Source organism: Cnephaeus nilssonii (assembly GCF_951640355.1).
Source record: "Cnephaeus nilssonii genome assembly, chromosome: 11".
NCBI classification, from domain to species: domain Eukaryota; kingdom Metazoa; phylum Chordata; class Mammalia; order Chiroptera; family Vespertilionidae; genus Cnephaeus; species Cnephaeus nilssonii.
Genome location: NC_137082.1, coordinates 93,543,833 through 93,559,679, shown reverse-complemented (window position 1 = coordinate 93,559,679; position 15,847 = coordinate 93,543,833). Strand labels below are relative to the sequence as shown.

General features: G+C 57.0%; 1 protein-coding gene across 4 annotated transcripts in view; it reads left to right on the top strand.

Moving 5' to 3' along the window:
- Nucleotides 1-445: 445 nt before the first annotated feature.
- Nucleotides 446-15,847, top strand: part of TTC39C (tetratricopeptide repeat domain 39C) — a 32,527-nt gene continuing 17,125 nt past the window's right edge. For 2 of the 4 annotated variants that reach the window (XM_079783712.1, XM_079783709.1), the window contains exons 1-4: nt 446-1,009; nt 8,987-9,035; nt 10,759-10,887; nt 13,698-13,812. In XM_079783712.1, coding sequence (XP_079639838.1) covers nt 855-1,009; nt 8,987-9,035; nt 10,759-10,887; nt 13,698-13,812 — 448 coding nt within the window. In that variant the 5' untranslated portion in view covers nt 446-854. Of the gene's footprint in view, nt 1,010-5,620; nt 5,644-6,716; nt 6,731-8,986; nt 9,036-10,758; nt 10,888-13,697; nt 13,813-15,847 lie in introns of those variants that run through there. The other 2 variants (XM_079783711.1, XM_079783710.1) reach the window with 2 other exon arrangements.

Sequence of the window (15,847 nt, the reverse complement as noted above, 5' to 3'; positions counted from 1 at the left end):
GTAATACCATGTTGGCGCTATTGCTGAAATAAAGGCAAGAAACAACTTTAGAGAAAACCAAACGTAATTCACGGGTTGTTGGTCTCCATGACGTTCCCGCCCAGAAATCCCAGCGAAGGCCTGCGTCCAGCCACCTCTGACCTGGGGTCTCCCTCAGGCGGACCGTCAGCTGTCAGGGTGCGAGGAGAAGGCGCCTGGGCAGCTCATTTTGTAACTTGTGCGCCTTCGGTCCATCCATCCTCCTGGCCCTGCACCGACCGGAGAGGGCGGGTGCGGGCGGACGGGAGCCCCCCAGCTCCTCCGCGCAGGGCGCTGGGCAGCGATGGGCGGGGTGGGGGGCGGGGTGTGTGTTGGGGACCCCGCCCCCCACCTCCACGGGGATTGGCTGCCACCCGCTGGTGGGCGGCCCGGGAACAGGATGGGGTCAGGGGTCGCGGGCGCAGGCGGCGTGCGTTCCGGGCGGAGTTCCCCGCTCTGTTCAAAGCCGCTGGTCCTCTCCGGCCCGGGGACCCGGGGTCCGGCCCGCGGGGAGGAAGGGGTCACGGGCTCGGCCTCGGGGCCTCGTGGGTGTCCGAGCGGGCTGGGCGCGGGGGCGCCGGAGGGCGGGGGCGCAGGAAGCGGCGGCGCTGGGACCCGGGCTCCGGGGTGACCGACACCGGAAACGGATTCGGCGGCGGCGCCCCGAGCCGGGCGGCTGCTGAGTAATCCCGGCGGGAGGCGGCGGGGACGCCCACGCTCCCCCTGCGCCGCAGCCCCCGCCCCGCCCGCCCGCGGCGCCCCGGCAGGTGGAGCGCGGATCCGGGCGCGCGGGCCGCACGGCTGCACCTGCTCCCGGCCCCGCAGGCCCCGCGCCCATGGCCGGCGCCGAGCAGCAGCGGCCGCGCGGGCGGGAGGACGCGGACGCGGCGGCCGGGGCGCCCCTGCAGGACGCGGAGCTGGCCCTCGCCGGCATCAACCTGCTGCTCAACAACGGCTTCCGGGAGTCGGACCAGCTCTTCCGACGATACAGGTGACGGCGCCCGCCCGCCGCGCGCCCCGCTCCCGCTCCCGGTCCCGGTCCGTCTGCACGGGACTCCGGCTGCGGCCGGCCCGCGCTCCCGAGGGCCCCCCATCCTCGGCCCGGGCCCCCCTCCCCCCTCGGCCTGGGTGCAGCCGGCTCGGCGCCTTCGCCGCAGCGTCCGTCCCACCCCGACCCGGTGTCCTTTCTCCCCGGACCCGCGGCGCGGCCTCCCCGCGCGCTCGCTGTCTCCCCTCGCTCCCCGGCCTCGCCCTCCGAGAGGGGCGCCCTCTCCCCGGGTCCCGGGCTTGGGGACCGCGGCCGGATGCGGTTCGGGGCGGCGGGAGCCTGGCGCTGGCGGGGCTGTGACCGGCTCCCGTGCGCCCGCGCGGCCTCTGTGGCCGGCGCGCCCCGACCGCCCGGGGCCTCTCCTCGGCCTGTGCGCCCCCGGCTCTCCCTGTGCGCCCCCGGCTCTCCCTGTGCGCCCCCCGCTCTCCCTGTGCGCCCCCGGCCCTCCCTGTGCGCCCCCGGCCCTCCCTGTGCGTCCCCGGCCCTCCCTGTGCGCCCCCGGCCCTCCCGGTGCGCCCCCGGCCCTCCCTGTCCGTCCCCGGCCCTCCCTGTGCGCCCCCGGCCCTCCCGGTGCGCCCCCGGCCCTCCCTGTCCGTCCCCGGCCCTCCCTGTGCGTCCCCGGCCCTCCCTGTCCGTCCCCGGCCCTCCCTGTGCGCCCCCGGCCCTCCCTGTCCGTCCCCGGCCCTCCCTGTCCGTCCCCGGCCCTCCCTGTGCGTCCCCGGCCCTCCCTGTGCGCCCCCGGCCCTCCCTGTGCGTCCCCGGCCCTCCCTGTGCGTCCCCGGCCCTCCCGGTGCGCCCCCGGCCCTCCCTGTGCGTCCCCGGCCCTCCCTGTGCGTCCCCGGCCCTCCCTGTGCGTCCCCGGCCCTCCCTGTGCGTCCCCGGCTCTCCCTGTGCGCCCCCGGCCCTCCCTGTGCACCCCCAGCCCTCCCTGTTCGCTGACCGGGGACCCTCGCCTGGCCGGGCGGCGGTGACCGAACGCGGCCAAACTCCCTGCCCGGCCCCGCACACTCTGCCCGCGAGCACAGGGGTCCGGGGCCCCTCTCGCCCACGGGAGGGAGACCATGGAGGGGCCCAAACCCACGTGAGGGAAGGAGCCACACGTGCGCGGAGTTGACTGTTTTTGTCGAGGGAAGGAAGAGCCGAGTGGGTCCTGGTCGCTTTCTCCGAGGGGGAGGCGCATGGCCTCGGCCCGGGAGCAGGCAGCAGGCAGCAGGCAGCAGGCAGCAGGCAGCAGGCAGCAGGCAGCAGGCAGCAGGCAGCAGGCAGCAGGCAGCAGGCAGCAGGCTGGTGATGTGCCCTTGGCCCGGGCCGGCCTCCGGGTGTGGGTTCGCCGCTTCCCTGTGCGCGTCTCCGGGTCACCTGCCTCGCACTTTAGAGCCGCTGGTTGGGTAGGAAGGAGAGGAAAGGTGTGCAAGTGTGACTGAGAGCCAGGCTGCGGGGAAAGAGAGAGAGAGAGAGAGAGAGAGAGAGGTGCAGAGATGCATGCATGCGGCTGCTGCAGATTTTCAGACTCGTCCAGGGGTCTTCTCTGCGGGCTGCAGCGCCCACCGTCCTAATGGCACAGCAAAGCGCTCACAGCCCTAAACTTCCCACCAAATGTTTCTTCCAAGTACGTTTTTTAACCTGGAAATGAGAACTTCCCAGCTTGACGCAGAACGTTTCATTTTTGAAGCGAACCGTCCGCGTTCAGGCCGGCGTTCTGTCACGGTTGCGTGTGCAGAGCAGACACCGGCTCTCTGGATAGATGTGTGGCCCCCGAGAATGCGCGTCATGAACCAGGAGCAAAATCTGAGTGTCTGCACCATGCTCTGACCTTCCTGTTCTCAACGCTCACCCGAGGGTATTCCCCACTGATTCTCGGAGAGAGTGGAAGGGAGCGGGAGAGAGAGAGGAATATTGAGGACATAGGTGGGTTGCCTCCTGCACAAGACCAGGGCCCTGGCAGGGAGGAGCCTGCCACCGAGGCACGTGCCCTTGACCGGAATCGAACCCGGGACCGTTCAGTCCACAGGCCGGCGCTCTGTCCACTGAGCCACGCCGGCTTGGCCGTGCTTTTCTTTTCTGTGTGGCGGAGAGAGGGCCGGAGAAAGCCTCCGGGTCCAGTGGACGCTCTGTGGCTGCTGACCGAGGTACGTTGTTTGTGTCCTGATACCACTTGCTCTGAAATGTCCTCTGCTGCTGATTTTTAACTAGAGGCCTAGTGCACGGATTCGTGCACCGGTGGGGTCCCTCCGCCAGCCTGTGTCCTCTCGTAATCCGGGACCCCTCAGGGGATGTTGGATAGCCGGTTTCGGCCCGATCCTGTGCATTGAGCGTCTGTCCCCTGGTGGTCAGTGCATGTCATAGCGACTGGTCGACCAGTCACTCGGTCGCTTAGGCTTTTATATAGAGAGATGATCCTTTTTCCCCTAAACCGCCGTAGTATACTACTAATGTATGACCCCCTGAAAGCGTGGAATAACTGTTTTTGTGTTACATTTTGTCCAGACGATTGTATGCAATGGTGATAAGGGCAGGTGGTGAGTTTCAGGAAGACTTTTCCACAGCTCCCCGCAGAGAGCACCTTGAAAGGTGTTTCTGTGGGGGTGAGTCTGTTGGGGGGGGCGGGGGGAGGTGTCCAGGGAGGATTTGTCGGTAAGAGCTGTCTGCTTGCGTTTTGTTTCTGGGTCACAGCTGATGCATGATGATTGGTGCACAGCGTAGCGGCTGGACACGTGCGTACCTTATGACATGACCCCCCTAAGCCCCGCACCCCTCTGACTCCTGGCGCGGTGATTGCAGCCCTGCCGCTGTGTCCCCGTGCCGTCCTTGTCTGCTTGTGTTTGGAAACGGGATGGAAGATAAGGAAACACGGACAGATCTGTTCTCTGCCACGTGCGCTGCTGGGCACGTTTCTGAATGGTCCCCGTGTTCTGGGCGCGGCTCTAGTGGGGTGCGCTCTAGTGGGGACGGCTCTAGTGGGGTGCGCGCTAGTGGGGTGCGTGTCCCCATGAGTTTCCCTCAGGCACTGTGTCCATGCTCATCCCGGGCCAGGACCCAGGCACGGTGTCCCGGACCCGGGGCTCTTCTCGTGTCGCCGTTCTGCGTCTCCCCAAGTTCGTCAGGTTTTGCACCGTGTTTTCCAGCAGCTGCACCTCCTTCAGGGGAGACAGGAGCCACGGCGTCCTCTCGGCATTCCCGCTGTCCGGCTCGCAGCCCGCGTTCTGCCGCTTCTGTGGGGGCTGACGGGGGTCCCGGTGGCTTCCTGGCCGGTCGGATGGGAGCAGAGGCATCCTGGGGTGTGGTTAGAGTGGAAGGAAGAGCCCCTGGGAGCTGGTGCAGGGAGAACCGGGCACACACTGGCCTGCTTTGTCCCCGAGCCTGCCCTGCACCTCCTGTTCTCTCTCCTGAGGATTCAGTTTGCGTAGGAGATAGAGTGTCCTGTGGAGGTTGCTTTGACGTTTAAAGTTAGCCCGGCCGGCGTGGCCCAGCTGGTTGAGCATCCACCCGTGCACCTGAGATCGCTGGTTCCGTTCCCAGTCAGGGCACCTGCCGGGTTTCCGGGCCTGATCCCCAGTGGGGAGCGTGCAGGAGGCAGCTGATCTGGGATTCTCTCTCATGTTTCTGCCCCTCCCTCTCCCTCCCTCTCTCTGAAATCAGTATTAAAACACATTGAAAAGGAAAGTTAGCCTCCCCTGTTGCATTTGAAAGATTTAGATCCTGTTATGCGTTAGGAACTTGCTGTTCCCTCGGTGAATGGCTGTGCAGAACTCCGCGGGGATTCCTGGAGGGGGGTGGGGGTGGGGTGGGGTGGGGTGGGGGTGGGGGTGGGGTCTGGGAACACCCGCAGCTCAGGAGCCCGGAGAGAGAGCAGGGGTTACCCCCTTTCTTAGGCCGCTGTGTGACAGTCCACCCCCTTCCAGGATCCTAGTCAACCCTCCAGGATCTTACTGCTCCACTTGTAACAACAGGACACTTTGTGTCCAGAGGGACAGGAACATTTTTATTAGAGGGAGAGGTTCCTTCTCTGCCACATGACGAGGAAGATGGACGTTCCAGCGCTACCCGCTGAGGAATGGTTCCTGCGTAGAAGCAGGCTGACCTGACGGCCATTCTGAGTCCGTGGGAAGTCCGAGCTGCAGAACTCGGACGTCATCCCTGTGGGAAGTAAACACGGTGCATAATGGAGGCGCTCATGCCACCGGAGGGATTTCAGCTCGCAGCCGCCATCCCCATTGTAACCGAGTCCTCGGCCGCAGGCTGTTGATGCTGAACCCATCCTGCACTGGGTCCGGAGCTGGGGCTGCTGGGCCCGAGGACACGGGCGCCTTTCTGAGCTCACGCTGCCGAGCACCTGAACCAGCTCCTGGCCTTGGTCTTGGAGCTCAGCGCTCTAGTCCACGCTCACCTCTGACATACACTCTCACGCCTGCACGGCGGCCGCCTGTGCTGGGACGGCGGGGGTGTACGCACAGACAGGAGCAGGTGGGGCGGCTGGGAGACGTGTCCGGGGCCTGCAGCCTGCAGCCGTGGGGGTGGGGGTGGGGCAGCGTGCAGCCCAGTGAACATCAAGCATGGAGCATCGTCCCCGGGTAGGAGTGAGTGAGTTTCATGGGGAGGAGGTGGGGGGGGAGGGGGGGAGGAGAATGGGGGAGGTGGTGGGTGGATTCCCACCTATTCCTGCCCGTGGATATTATTAATAATGTCATGTCTTGTCCGTGTCAGCTGAAACGAGAAGCATGTCGTGGTTATAATGAATGTTCGTTGATGAGAAATGGCATGAAAGGATACAGAATTAGTACCTGGTCGGTGCTATGAATTGTGATATTTTTCTTTTTTGCTGTACTTGACGAACATGGCAACAGTGCATTAAAAGCAAGAAAAATGGATGCCCTGACCGGTTTGGCTCAGTGGATAGAGCGTCGGCCTGCGGACTGAAGGGTCCCAGGTTCGATTCTGGTCAAGGGCATGTACCTTGGTTGTGGGCACATCCCCAGGTGGGGGTGTGCAGGAGGCAGCTGATCGATGTTTCTCTCTCATCGATGTTTCTCTCTATCCCTCTCCCTTCCTCTCTGTAAAATATCAATAAAATACATATTTTAGAAAGAAAGAAAGGAAGAGAAATGGATGGTAAGCAACGTGTGTGTATTTAACATGAAGACGTGGGTCCTCAATCGTCAGCGCTGTCTATGGCACATACACCCCAGCCGTGTGGCCTCGCCCTGACCCGGGCCGTGAGGATGGAGCCAGCCTCCGGGGAAGGCAGACTGCGGCCGCGGGCCAGACCCAGCCTGCGGCTCCCGCAGAGAGAGTGTGTGTTCAGTAGCTGCTTGCGCGGCGCCCCAGCCCTTGCCCCAGCCAGGCGCTGTCCCCATCCCTTCCTTCCTGCTCAAGAATTTCAGAACCTCCGAGAGGGACCAGGCGGTTCCTCCGTCCAACAGGAAAACGGTCGTTATTGCAGGGCGAGCCCGGCGAGCGTTGGCCGTGGGCGGGACACGGGTGAGGAGCAGGTCCTTCCTTCCCGGAGGGGTTGCTTGCTCCGCGTTTATTTACTTATAGTTAATACATATTTTTATTGTTGGTGGTATTGCAGATACCACCCACTTTCCCCCTCTCCCCCCTCCTTCCGCCCCCCCGCCCCCTCAGGTCTCCACCAGCTTATTGCCCGTGCCCATGGCTATGCCTGTAAGTATATAAGTCCCCCAACCCCACACCGAGCCATGTCAGTCTGTTCCATGCCACCCTGCTTCTGGTCTTATTCATTTATTCATTTATCTATTTATTGTTAATCCTCACCCGAGGATATTTTTCCATTGATTTTTATTTATTTATTTTTTAATATATTTTATTGATTTTTTACAGAGAGGAATGGAGAGGGATAGAGAGTTAGAAACATTGATGAGAGAGAAACATCGATCAGCCACCTCCTGCACACTCCCCACTGGGGATGTGCCCGCAAACAAGGCACGTGCCCTTGACCGGAACCGAACCCGGGACCCTTGAGTCCGCAGGCCGACGCTCTATCCACTGAGCCAAACCGGTCAGGGTTCCATTGATTTTTAGAGAGAGAGTGGAAGAGAGAGGGAAGGACGGAGAGAAAGGTGAGAGAAACACATCGGTCAGCTGCCTCCTGCACGCCCCCTACTGGGGATCGAGCCCAACACCTGGGCATGTGCCCTGACTGAATAGAACCCTGACCTCCTGGCTGCTGGGTCCATGCTCCACGGCTGAGCCACTCGGACAGGCGGGCGGTGGGCGGGCGGGAAGGCTCGAGGTTGTCGATAGTGTGGTTCGGACGACCTCCGCGAGTCGCTCTCAGCGCTGCTCCACTTGCTGTTGGCGTTTGTGGAGAGGATGGAGGCGGTTACCTGTGTGCATGACTTTAGAGAAGGAACAGATAGAAATCGAGCCCTGGTGGTGTGGCTCAGTGGGTAGAGCGTCGGCCTGAGGACTGAAGGGTCCCAGGTTCGATTCCGGTCAAGGGCACAGGCCCAGGTGGCGGGCTCGATCCCCAGGGGGGTGTGCAGGAGGCAGCCAGTCAGTGATTCCCATCATTGATGTTTCTGTCTCTCTCTCCGTCTCCCTTCCTCTCTGAAATCAATGAAAAAAAAAAAGTTTATTAAATGTAAACCTACTTCTGCCCACCCCTGTTTGTACCGCCGTCTCTGCTCATCCCTCTGGGTTGTTCCGCCTTTTGGCCTCGGGAAGAGGGTCTGTCCGCCCAGGGTCTGATGTCCTGGAGAAACGTTGTTTTCAGTTTCCACGGGAAGGTTAATACGTTTAGAAACAGACAGTCAATTGCTTCTTTGTATTCTCAGCAGCTTTTCTTTGGGGAAGTCCTTACACAGAGAGGAAAAAACAGCCATTTTATTACTGACGGTTCCTTTTCAAACAGGAGCAGTCAGGGCGCCAAAGACACATCGGGACCTTTTTTACATGCTTGTGTTTTAACTGTTTATTTAAAAAAGAGCCTATATCTTCCAACGTACATGCCATTGTCTGGGCAGTCCCCGTGTGCCATGATCCCACAGGACCGTGTGTGACTGTAATTCAGAGGTTGGCAAAATTACTTTCCTTCCCGAAGGCGGCTGTAGCTTGCCTGCCCTTTCCGTTTAGGGATGTGGTTGTGAGTTCAGAGCAGAGCGGGTATGCTCCTTACGTTGAACGGGGAATGGTTTGATGTGGTTCCCGATTTGGCTCACGCAGGGAATGGGGGAATGGCCGGGCGCTGGGGGGTGGGGTGGGGGGGGGCTGATGCTGAGAGTTGTTTGGAAGGGAGAGGGGGTTTGTGGGGGGTGGACCGTGGTAAAACCCTGCAGTCCACTCTAAGGATGGTCCTTGTTTTATGTGTATTAAGTTTTGAACACGTTTTGCCTTTTTTTTTTTTTTACTTTAAAAAACATATATTTTTTTTATTGACTTGGAGAGAGAGAGAAAAGGAGAGGGAGAGAGAGATAGAAACATCAATGAGAGAAGAAGTCATTGGTTGGCTGCCTCCTGCACACCCCTTACCGGGGATGGAGCCCACAACCGGGCATCGCCCTGACCAGGAATGGAACCGTGACCTCCTGGTTCCTGGGTCAACGCTCAACCGCTGAGCCACACCAGCCGGGCATGTTTTCATTTTTAAAATGAATGTTAATCACCTCGGTTTGGGCATGTATTTGCGGATGGTGGGTTGGCTCACGAAGGCAGCCTCTGTTATGATTCGACTTTCTTGTCCCCGTCCCCCCTCACCCCCCCCCCCACCCCCTGGCTCTGAAGGAGGGGGCGGGGCGGGTGCGGCTCCACAGACCGACCGGGACCCTCCTGCGTCTCTAACTTCCCTCCTAGGGCGGCTCCACCTGCCAGAGGCCCTTCCCTTCTCTCCCGTCTTCGGGACTGTGTCGTGACCCCTGCCTAACGAATGTTGTTAATTATTCCTATTTTGTGTTTTTACAGAAATCACAGCCCCTTAATGAGCTTTGGAGCCAGCTTTGTCAGTTTTCTGGTAAGTTGGCGTGGGGAGAGACTGCGTGGGGCGGTGAACCTATCACGTATGTTTCCGTGGCTCCTGCCTGTGTGGATTCACGATGGTGAAGGGCCCTTTAGAGCTCAAAACTGGAGCAAAGACTTTTGCCTGTTCACCACCACCCGTGAGAAATCTTCTCCTAATTTTAAAAAGAAGTTGCTTATAGCTTGTAGAGCATTCTCATTTGCCCAACCTAAATCCATTTTAAGTGAAAATGCAGTTATTGGAATATCTTTCCAACAATTAAAACTGCATTTGAATGAAAAAAAAAAGAATCAGACGTTGACTAGGAAAGGTCTGCTCTAAAATGACTGGATGGACGGACGCGGGCTGGAAGGCAGGTGAGGCCGCAGGCTGAGGTGGGCGGTGCTGGGCGGTTCCGAGGGTAACTTAACCTTCAGGCAGGGGGGCCGAGGTTTGAAAGCAAATCGAAAATCAGGCAATCTAGGCAATGCCATGCTTTTATTTTTCAGAAACATCCCATAAGCTGCTTTCAGACTTAATTTCTTTAAAAGCCATCATAGAATTATAACAGAAAAAGACAAAAAAACAAAAAACACCAAGTAGAGACCAATAGGAATGAAATAGAGGAAGCACTTAGGTCCGAGGTTTAGGAATACAGCAGCCGAGGGGTGTGGGGCGCGGCCGGCTCTGGGGCCTGGGTGTCGTGTGAGCGTTGTTTTCTCGTATTGCCGGCGAGCACAGAGCGTTCAAGGTCTTCTGTTTGCGAGAAAACAGAGTTGCCTTCTCAGGACACGGCCCTGGGTGGGCTGGGCTTCCAGCCTGAGGGAGACGCACCAGGAGCTCGGCTGGGGGGACGGGGGGGGGGCGGGGGGGGGGACGGCCGAGGTGTGGTGAGGGTGGCTGGGAAGGGGAGTGGGGTGGGGACTCGGCGAGGGGGCCGTGTCTGGTGTGGCTGATGGGAAACGTGGGTCGGTCGTGCTGAGGAGGCCTGCGATGCCAGGCGGGCTGGTGCGTGTGACCGGGACTGGAGAGCTCGCGGGGATTCACCTCCTTAGATCCTTCCAGAACCCGGTGCCTGGCTCTGCCCCCGTGGCCCGCTCACCGCGGGAACCTCAGTCCTACGGGGTGAAAAGAGCCGGTGTCCCACGGGGACGGGGTCGCCCCCTCCCAGTCACACGGGGCCTGAAGCAGCGGTCGCCAGCCCGTGGTCCAGAAACCTGTCCGGGGCGTGTGCGCTGAGGACGGGCCGAGTTCCGTCACGTGAGCCCGTTGGAACTGCTGTCCCCGGAAACACGGCTTTTCACGGAACACCTGCCGGCGTGTTTCCCTCCGTGTCTGTGCCCCACGCGATGGGGCCGGCGCCCCTGGGTGGGAAGAATGTACTTCTCAGGGAGACTCTGTGATCAAAACCGAATTAAGTGGACCGGTCAGCAGCGATGCCGGGCTTTCGTTACCGTGTTTGTAACTAAGAATAAAGTTGTAGGACGGCAGGTGCCGGGCATTTATCCCCATATCCTTCTTCATGCCGTGCCATAGAGGTCTTTCCTCACTTCACGCTGAGACGGTGGTGTTGGTGCTGTTTTCACATGGGTACGTGGGGCAGGACGCGGCGTTCTGATTGCTTCACTCGCGGCAAATGGTGTACATGTTTTTGTGGTGTGGAGCGTCGCTGTCGTACACGGGTGTGAATTTCCACACGCTCCCTGACTCCTCCTGCTCTCCTCATTTCTCCCGGAAGAATGCCATGATGACGTTTGAGGAGGAGAAGATGCAGTTGGCGTGTGACGACTTACGGACGACGGAGAAGCTGTGTGAGAGCGAGGAGGCGGGCGTGATCGAGACGATCAAGAATAAAATCAAGAAGAACGTAAGTGCCGGGTCTGCAGGTGACATCGCTCGCTCACCGGGGTTTGGTCTTTAGAACATGACTGAACGCGTTCAGTGTTTCTTAAGGCTTTTGGTTGTTGTAAAATATATTCCTTGTTTTGTTTTTTGTTTTGTTTTCCCCCTTTATTGACTAAGGTATTACAAACGTGTGCTTATCCCCTCGTTGCCCCCCAGCCCCCCAATCCTGCCCTCACCCCCTGTTGTCTGTGTCCGTTGGTTATGCTTATATGCATTCATACAAGTCCTTTGGTTGATGTTTTGTTTTGCGAGGTTTTATTTTTTTGTGGTTGTTTTTTTTAGGATATTTTTCCATTGATTTTTAGAGAGAGTGGAGGGAAAGGGGAGAGGGAGAGAGAGAGAGAGACACATCTATTGGTTGCCTCCTGCACCCACCCCAACCTGGGGCCAGGGATCAAGCCTGCATCCCAGGTATGTGCCCTTGACCGGGAATCGAACCCGAGACTCTTCAGTGTGCGGGCCAATGCTCTAAGCCACCGTGCAGGAGGCAGCCGATCCAGGATTCTCTCTCATCATTGATGTTTCTATCTCTTCTTTCCCTCTCCCTTCCTCTCTGAAATCAATAAAATATATTTTTTAAAAATGATTGCTGGGCCTAGATCAGGAATAGCTGTGGCCAGGATGAATTATGCTGATCCTGAAAAAGGGAAAAACATCTGTCAGGCATACTGTGTATACTATGGTCATATTTGCAAAAATTTCATCATCTCTTATATCATGTGAGAGCAGATGGAAGCTATTTTGCTTATTTTGTTCAAGTTTACTTTGTATTAACCTTTTGCACTCGGATGTCGAGTGTGACTCAACACGGTTAGCATCGGTAGCAGCTCGTATGTCGAATTGTATTGAATGTATCAATAATTTGAAATATAAAAAAATCCAAATAAATAAGTTTGTATGAAAAGAAACTCCAGTTTTTTATTCTACTGCTGTGCTTTGTAAAATCTGGGGTATTTAAAAAATTAAATCCTGAGTAGAATAAAGGAATTGAGAAAAAAGCAAGTGAGTGCAAAGGGTTAAGAATGTAGTTTCTTACTTCAGCGTCATTTTTCTTCATTTAGAAACATTCTTTACTCTAAAGACCAACATCTTATAAAAAGTAGGGTTTTCTGGTTTTACTCTTGGCTTATTTCTTTTTAGGCCTGCGATTATTATCGAAGTGCTGAGCACACATTTCCTAATATACTTAAACTAGAGGTCCAGTGCGGGAACCCCTTTCACGTCCCGCGTGGTTCAGGGTTCGGGTTCAGGGTTCGGGTTCTGGAGGAGGCCGCACACAAATGAAAGAGACTAGAAAAGTATTAATTTGGGAAATGGGGGGCCAGGCGGGAGCCCACCTCTAGGGGGAGGACTACTCCCCGCTCTGGGCTTGCCATCCCTTTTATTAAGACTTGGGATCCACCCATAGAGGCAGGCAATTCCAGTAATAGCCAATCAGCAAGGATTTACATAAGATTGACAGGTGGAGGTTGCTTCAGCGACCATTGTCTCAATTAGACAGTGTGTGGGTGGCTCTGACCTTTCAGAGCTTCCAAGGTTACCCAGCCTTCCAGGTTCCTTGTCCACACCTCTCTGCTAGTGGGGACAATGATCGGTTTCCTACAGTCCAGTGCACGGATTTGTGCACCAGTGGGGTCCCTCGGCCTGGCCTGCACCCTCTCGAAATTGGGGACCCCTCGGGGGATGTCAGAGAGCCAGTTTCGGCCCGATCCCCGCAGGACAGGCTGAGGGACCCCACTGGTGCACAAATCCGTGCATTGGACCTCTAGTATGCATATAAGATCTTTGGTTAATCTCTTCCCGCCCTCCCCCTCCCCCCTTCCCTCTGAGATTCATCAGGCTGTTCCCTGTTTCCATGCCTGTGGTTTCCACTCCTGTGCTGCCTGCCTGCCTCCTGGTGGTCAGTGCGCATCATAGCTACTGGCTGGTCTGCCGGTTGGCCGGTCGCTTAGGCTTTTATGTATATAGATAACCTACAGTTTAGCAACTTTTAGCGAGGGATATAAACTATTATTTCATAGAGACAGTCACCTTAGCACATGACTTAAATTTCAGGTTCTATTTGTGATTCAGTCAAAGCTACTTTTTTTTTTTTTAATATATTTTATTGATTTTTTACAGAGAGGAAGGGAGAGGGACAGAGAGTTAGAAACATCGATGAGAGAGAAACTTCGACCAGCTGCCTCCTGCACACTCCCCACTGGGTATGTGCCCACAACTAAGGTACATGCCCTTGACCAGAATCGAACCTGGGACCCTTGAGTCCGCAGGCCGACGCTCTGTCCACTGAGCCAAACCGGTCAGGGCAAAGCTCCTTTTTGATTTCAGGGCATTCTCTCCTTCACACCTGCAGCCAGTTTCCATCACAACTCGTTATGGGCACCTAAGACATGAACCCTAATATCAGTCCCACCTGAGGTGGATGGCTACCTTCAGGCTTTCTACGTTGGGGAATGTTTTGCGCCTTTAGTGATTTTTATTTTGGAGAAGTAGGAGCTCACGTAGTTTTATAGAAGGTAAACCCCTGCAGTTCTGTGCCGGCTTTCCTTGTCCCGTGACCTGGGGTTTGATCGGTTAGGAACCTTGTCTTTGGGTCGTGATCTCCAGCCTTGTGAACAGAACGCAGCCCCGCCGCAGGCAGTGAGGAGGGGCAGGCTCGGGGCTGACGTGGTCTCGGTGTCCCGTGGCCGCCATGGCTCAGCACAGTCAGCTCGTAGCAGCTGGAGGGCGTGTTCTGGTGGGAGACTCACCGTGCACTTCTTCCCTCCGCAGGCGGACGTCCGGAAGTCCGCGCCCTCGATGGTCGACCGGCTGCAGCGGCAGATCATCATCGCCGACTGCCAGGTGTACCTGGCCGTGCTCGCCTTCGTCAAGCAGGAGCTCTCAGGTACCGGCAGCACGTTGGGAACGGTTTTTGCTCGTCGGGGTGCACCGTCCGTGAAACACTTACTTTTTAGAATGCCTCGAATTTCAGCCTTTGAAAGGATGTGGCACGGCCCTGTCTGGTGTGGCTCAGTGGGTAGAGCGTCGGCCTGTGGACCAAAGGGATCCGGGTTTGATTCTGGTCCGTGTCTTAGTTGCAGGCGCCTCCCCTCGCCTCACCATGCCACCGACAGACACAGACAGACAGACCGTCAGGCAAACAGATCGACAGACGGACAGACAGACAGACAGGCATTTTTTTGGTGGGAACCAAGCTGTGATAGTACCTTTACAGTGAAATAGAGCGGGTTTAATTTCAGTTTGTTTTTGTTTTTTCAGGAAATTGTTATTGAAGGCCCGAGCACATACTAAGATTTCCTGGTAGACTTGAATGACCTACATTTTAACCTTTAGAGAGCGAGAAACTACTTTCTTAATTAGTTCAAGAGAAATGGTTTTTTAAAACTTTGTAGCTGTAACATCTTGAGTGATAAATAATAGCACATTTAGTTTATCATGAACATTGTGTAATTTAAAAAAAAATACATTTTTATTGATTTCAGAGAGGCAAGGAGAGGGAGAGAGAGAGAAACATCAGTGATGAGAGAAAATCATGGATCAGCTGCCTCCTGCACGCCCCACACTGGGAATCAAGCCCGCAACCCAGGCCTGTGCCCTGACGGGGATCAAACCCTGACCTCTGAGCTACGGTGGCCGGGCCGTTCTGTAATTTATTTAAATGATTTCTCTTGGACATGCATGTGTCCTTTGCTTTTAAAAAAGTGTTTTACCCATACACTGTATTTCTTTCACAAATGTCCTTCACTCATTCTCCCAACAAGCTGATAGGCATCAGTTACTCAATTCCATTTATCATAGGTTTTTTAACATATATTTTTATTGATTTCAGAGAGGAAGGGAGAGGGAGGGAGAGAGAGAGAGAGAGAGAAACATCAATGATGAGAGAGAATCACTGACTGGCTGCCTCCTGCACGTCCCCACTGGGGATCGAGCCTGCAACCCAGGCATGTGCCCTTGACTGGAATCAAACCTGGGACCCTTCAGTCCACAGGCTGACGCTCTATCCACCGAGCCAAACCAGCCAGGGCTATCATAGATTTCTATGCAGCGCTCTTGGTTCTTCCTGCAGCCAGATGCTTGGTTGAATGTGACACTAACACTGCAGCGAAGTTCCGACGGACACGAAGGCCTCAGTCTCTAACACACGCGTGTGGCGGTGCTTTGCTTGGTGAACAGCTCGGTGTTTGCTGGAAACAAGTCTAACCCGGCGTGGGCTTCCCTCGCCGTTAGAAACACGCGGGGTTCTTACCCTGTAAAGGGTTTACTTCCTGCTTTGCCGAGGCCCGTGTCTCAGGGAACGTTTTTGTGGATAATTTTCTTGGGGGGAAACTCCTTGGACGGGTCTGTGATCGGCCCCTCCCCCCGCCCCGGAGTGGCGGGCACAGAGGGAGCGGGGCCGCGCCGGCCTGAGCTCCAGGTGACGTGGGTCTGTGGATGTTGTTGATGCCTCGCCCGGCGTGCGTCCTGACCCGGAATCGAACCGCGACCTCCGGTTCACGGGTCCTTCGCCGCCGTCACTGGCGGGGCCGGAGAGTCTCAGGCCCCTGGCCCGAGCAGCTGGGATGGTTGGGTTTTATCACCCCCTCCCCATCGAGGGGGTAACGGTTAGGAGCTCTGCTGATCAGTCCCTGAGTGTTGGCTGTGGGCGAGCTGTGACAGCGATGAGGGTGACGTTACCATTACACCCCACACTTCACCGAGGTTCTCGTTCTCAGAGGCCTTCTCCCAGGCTTGTCCCGTGTCCCCAGTGGGGGGCGGGCAGGAGGCAGCCGGTCAGTGGTTCTCTCTCATCATTGATGTTTCCATCTCTCTCTCCCTCTTCCTTCCTCTCTCAAATCAATCCTCCTCTCTAATAAAGAGGTAGCATGCAAATTGACTGTCACTCCAACACACAAGATGGCCACCACAAATGGCCAGCA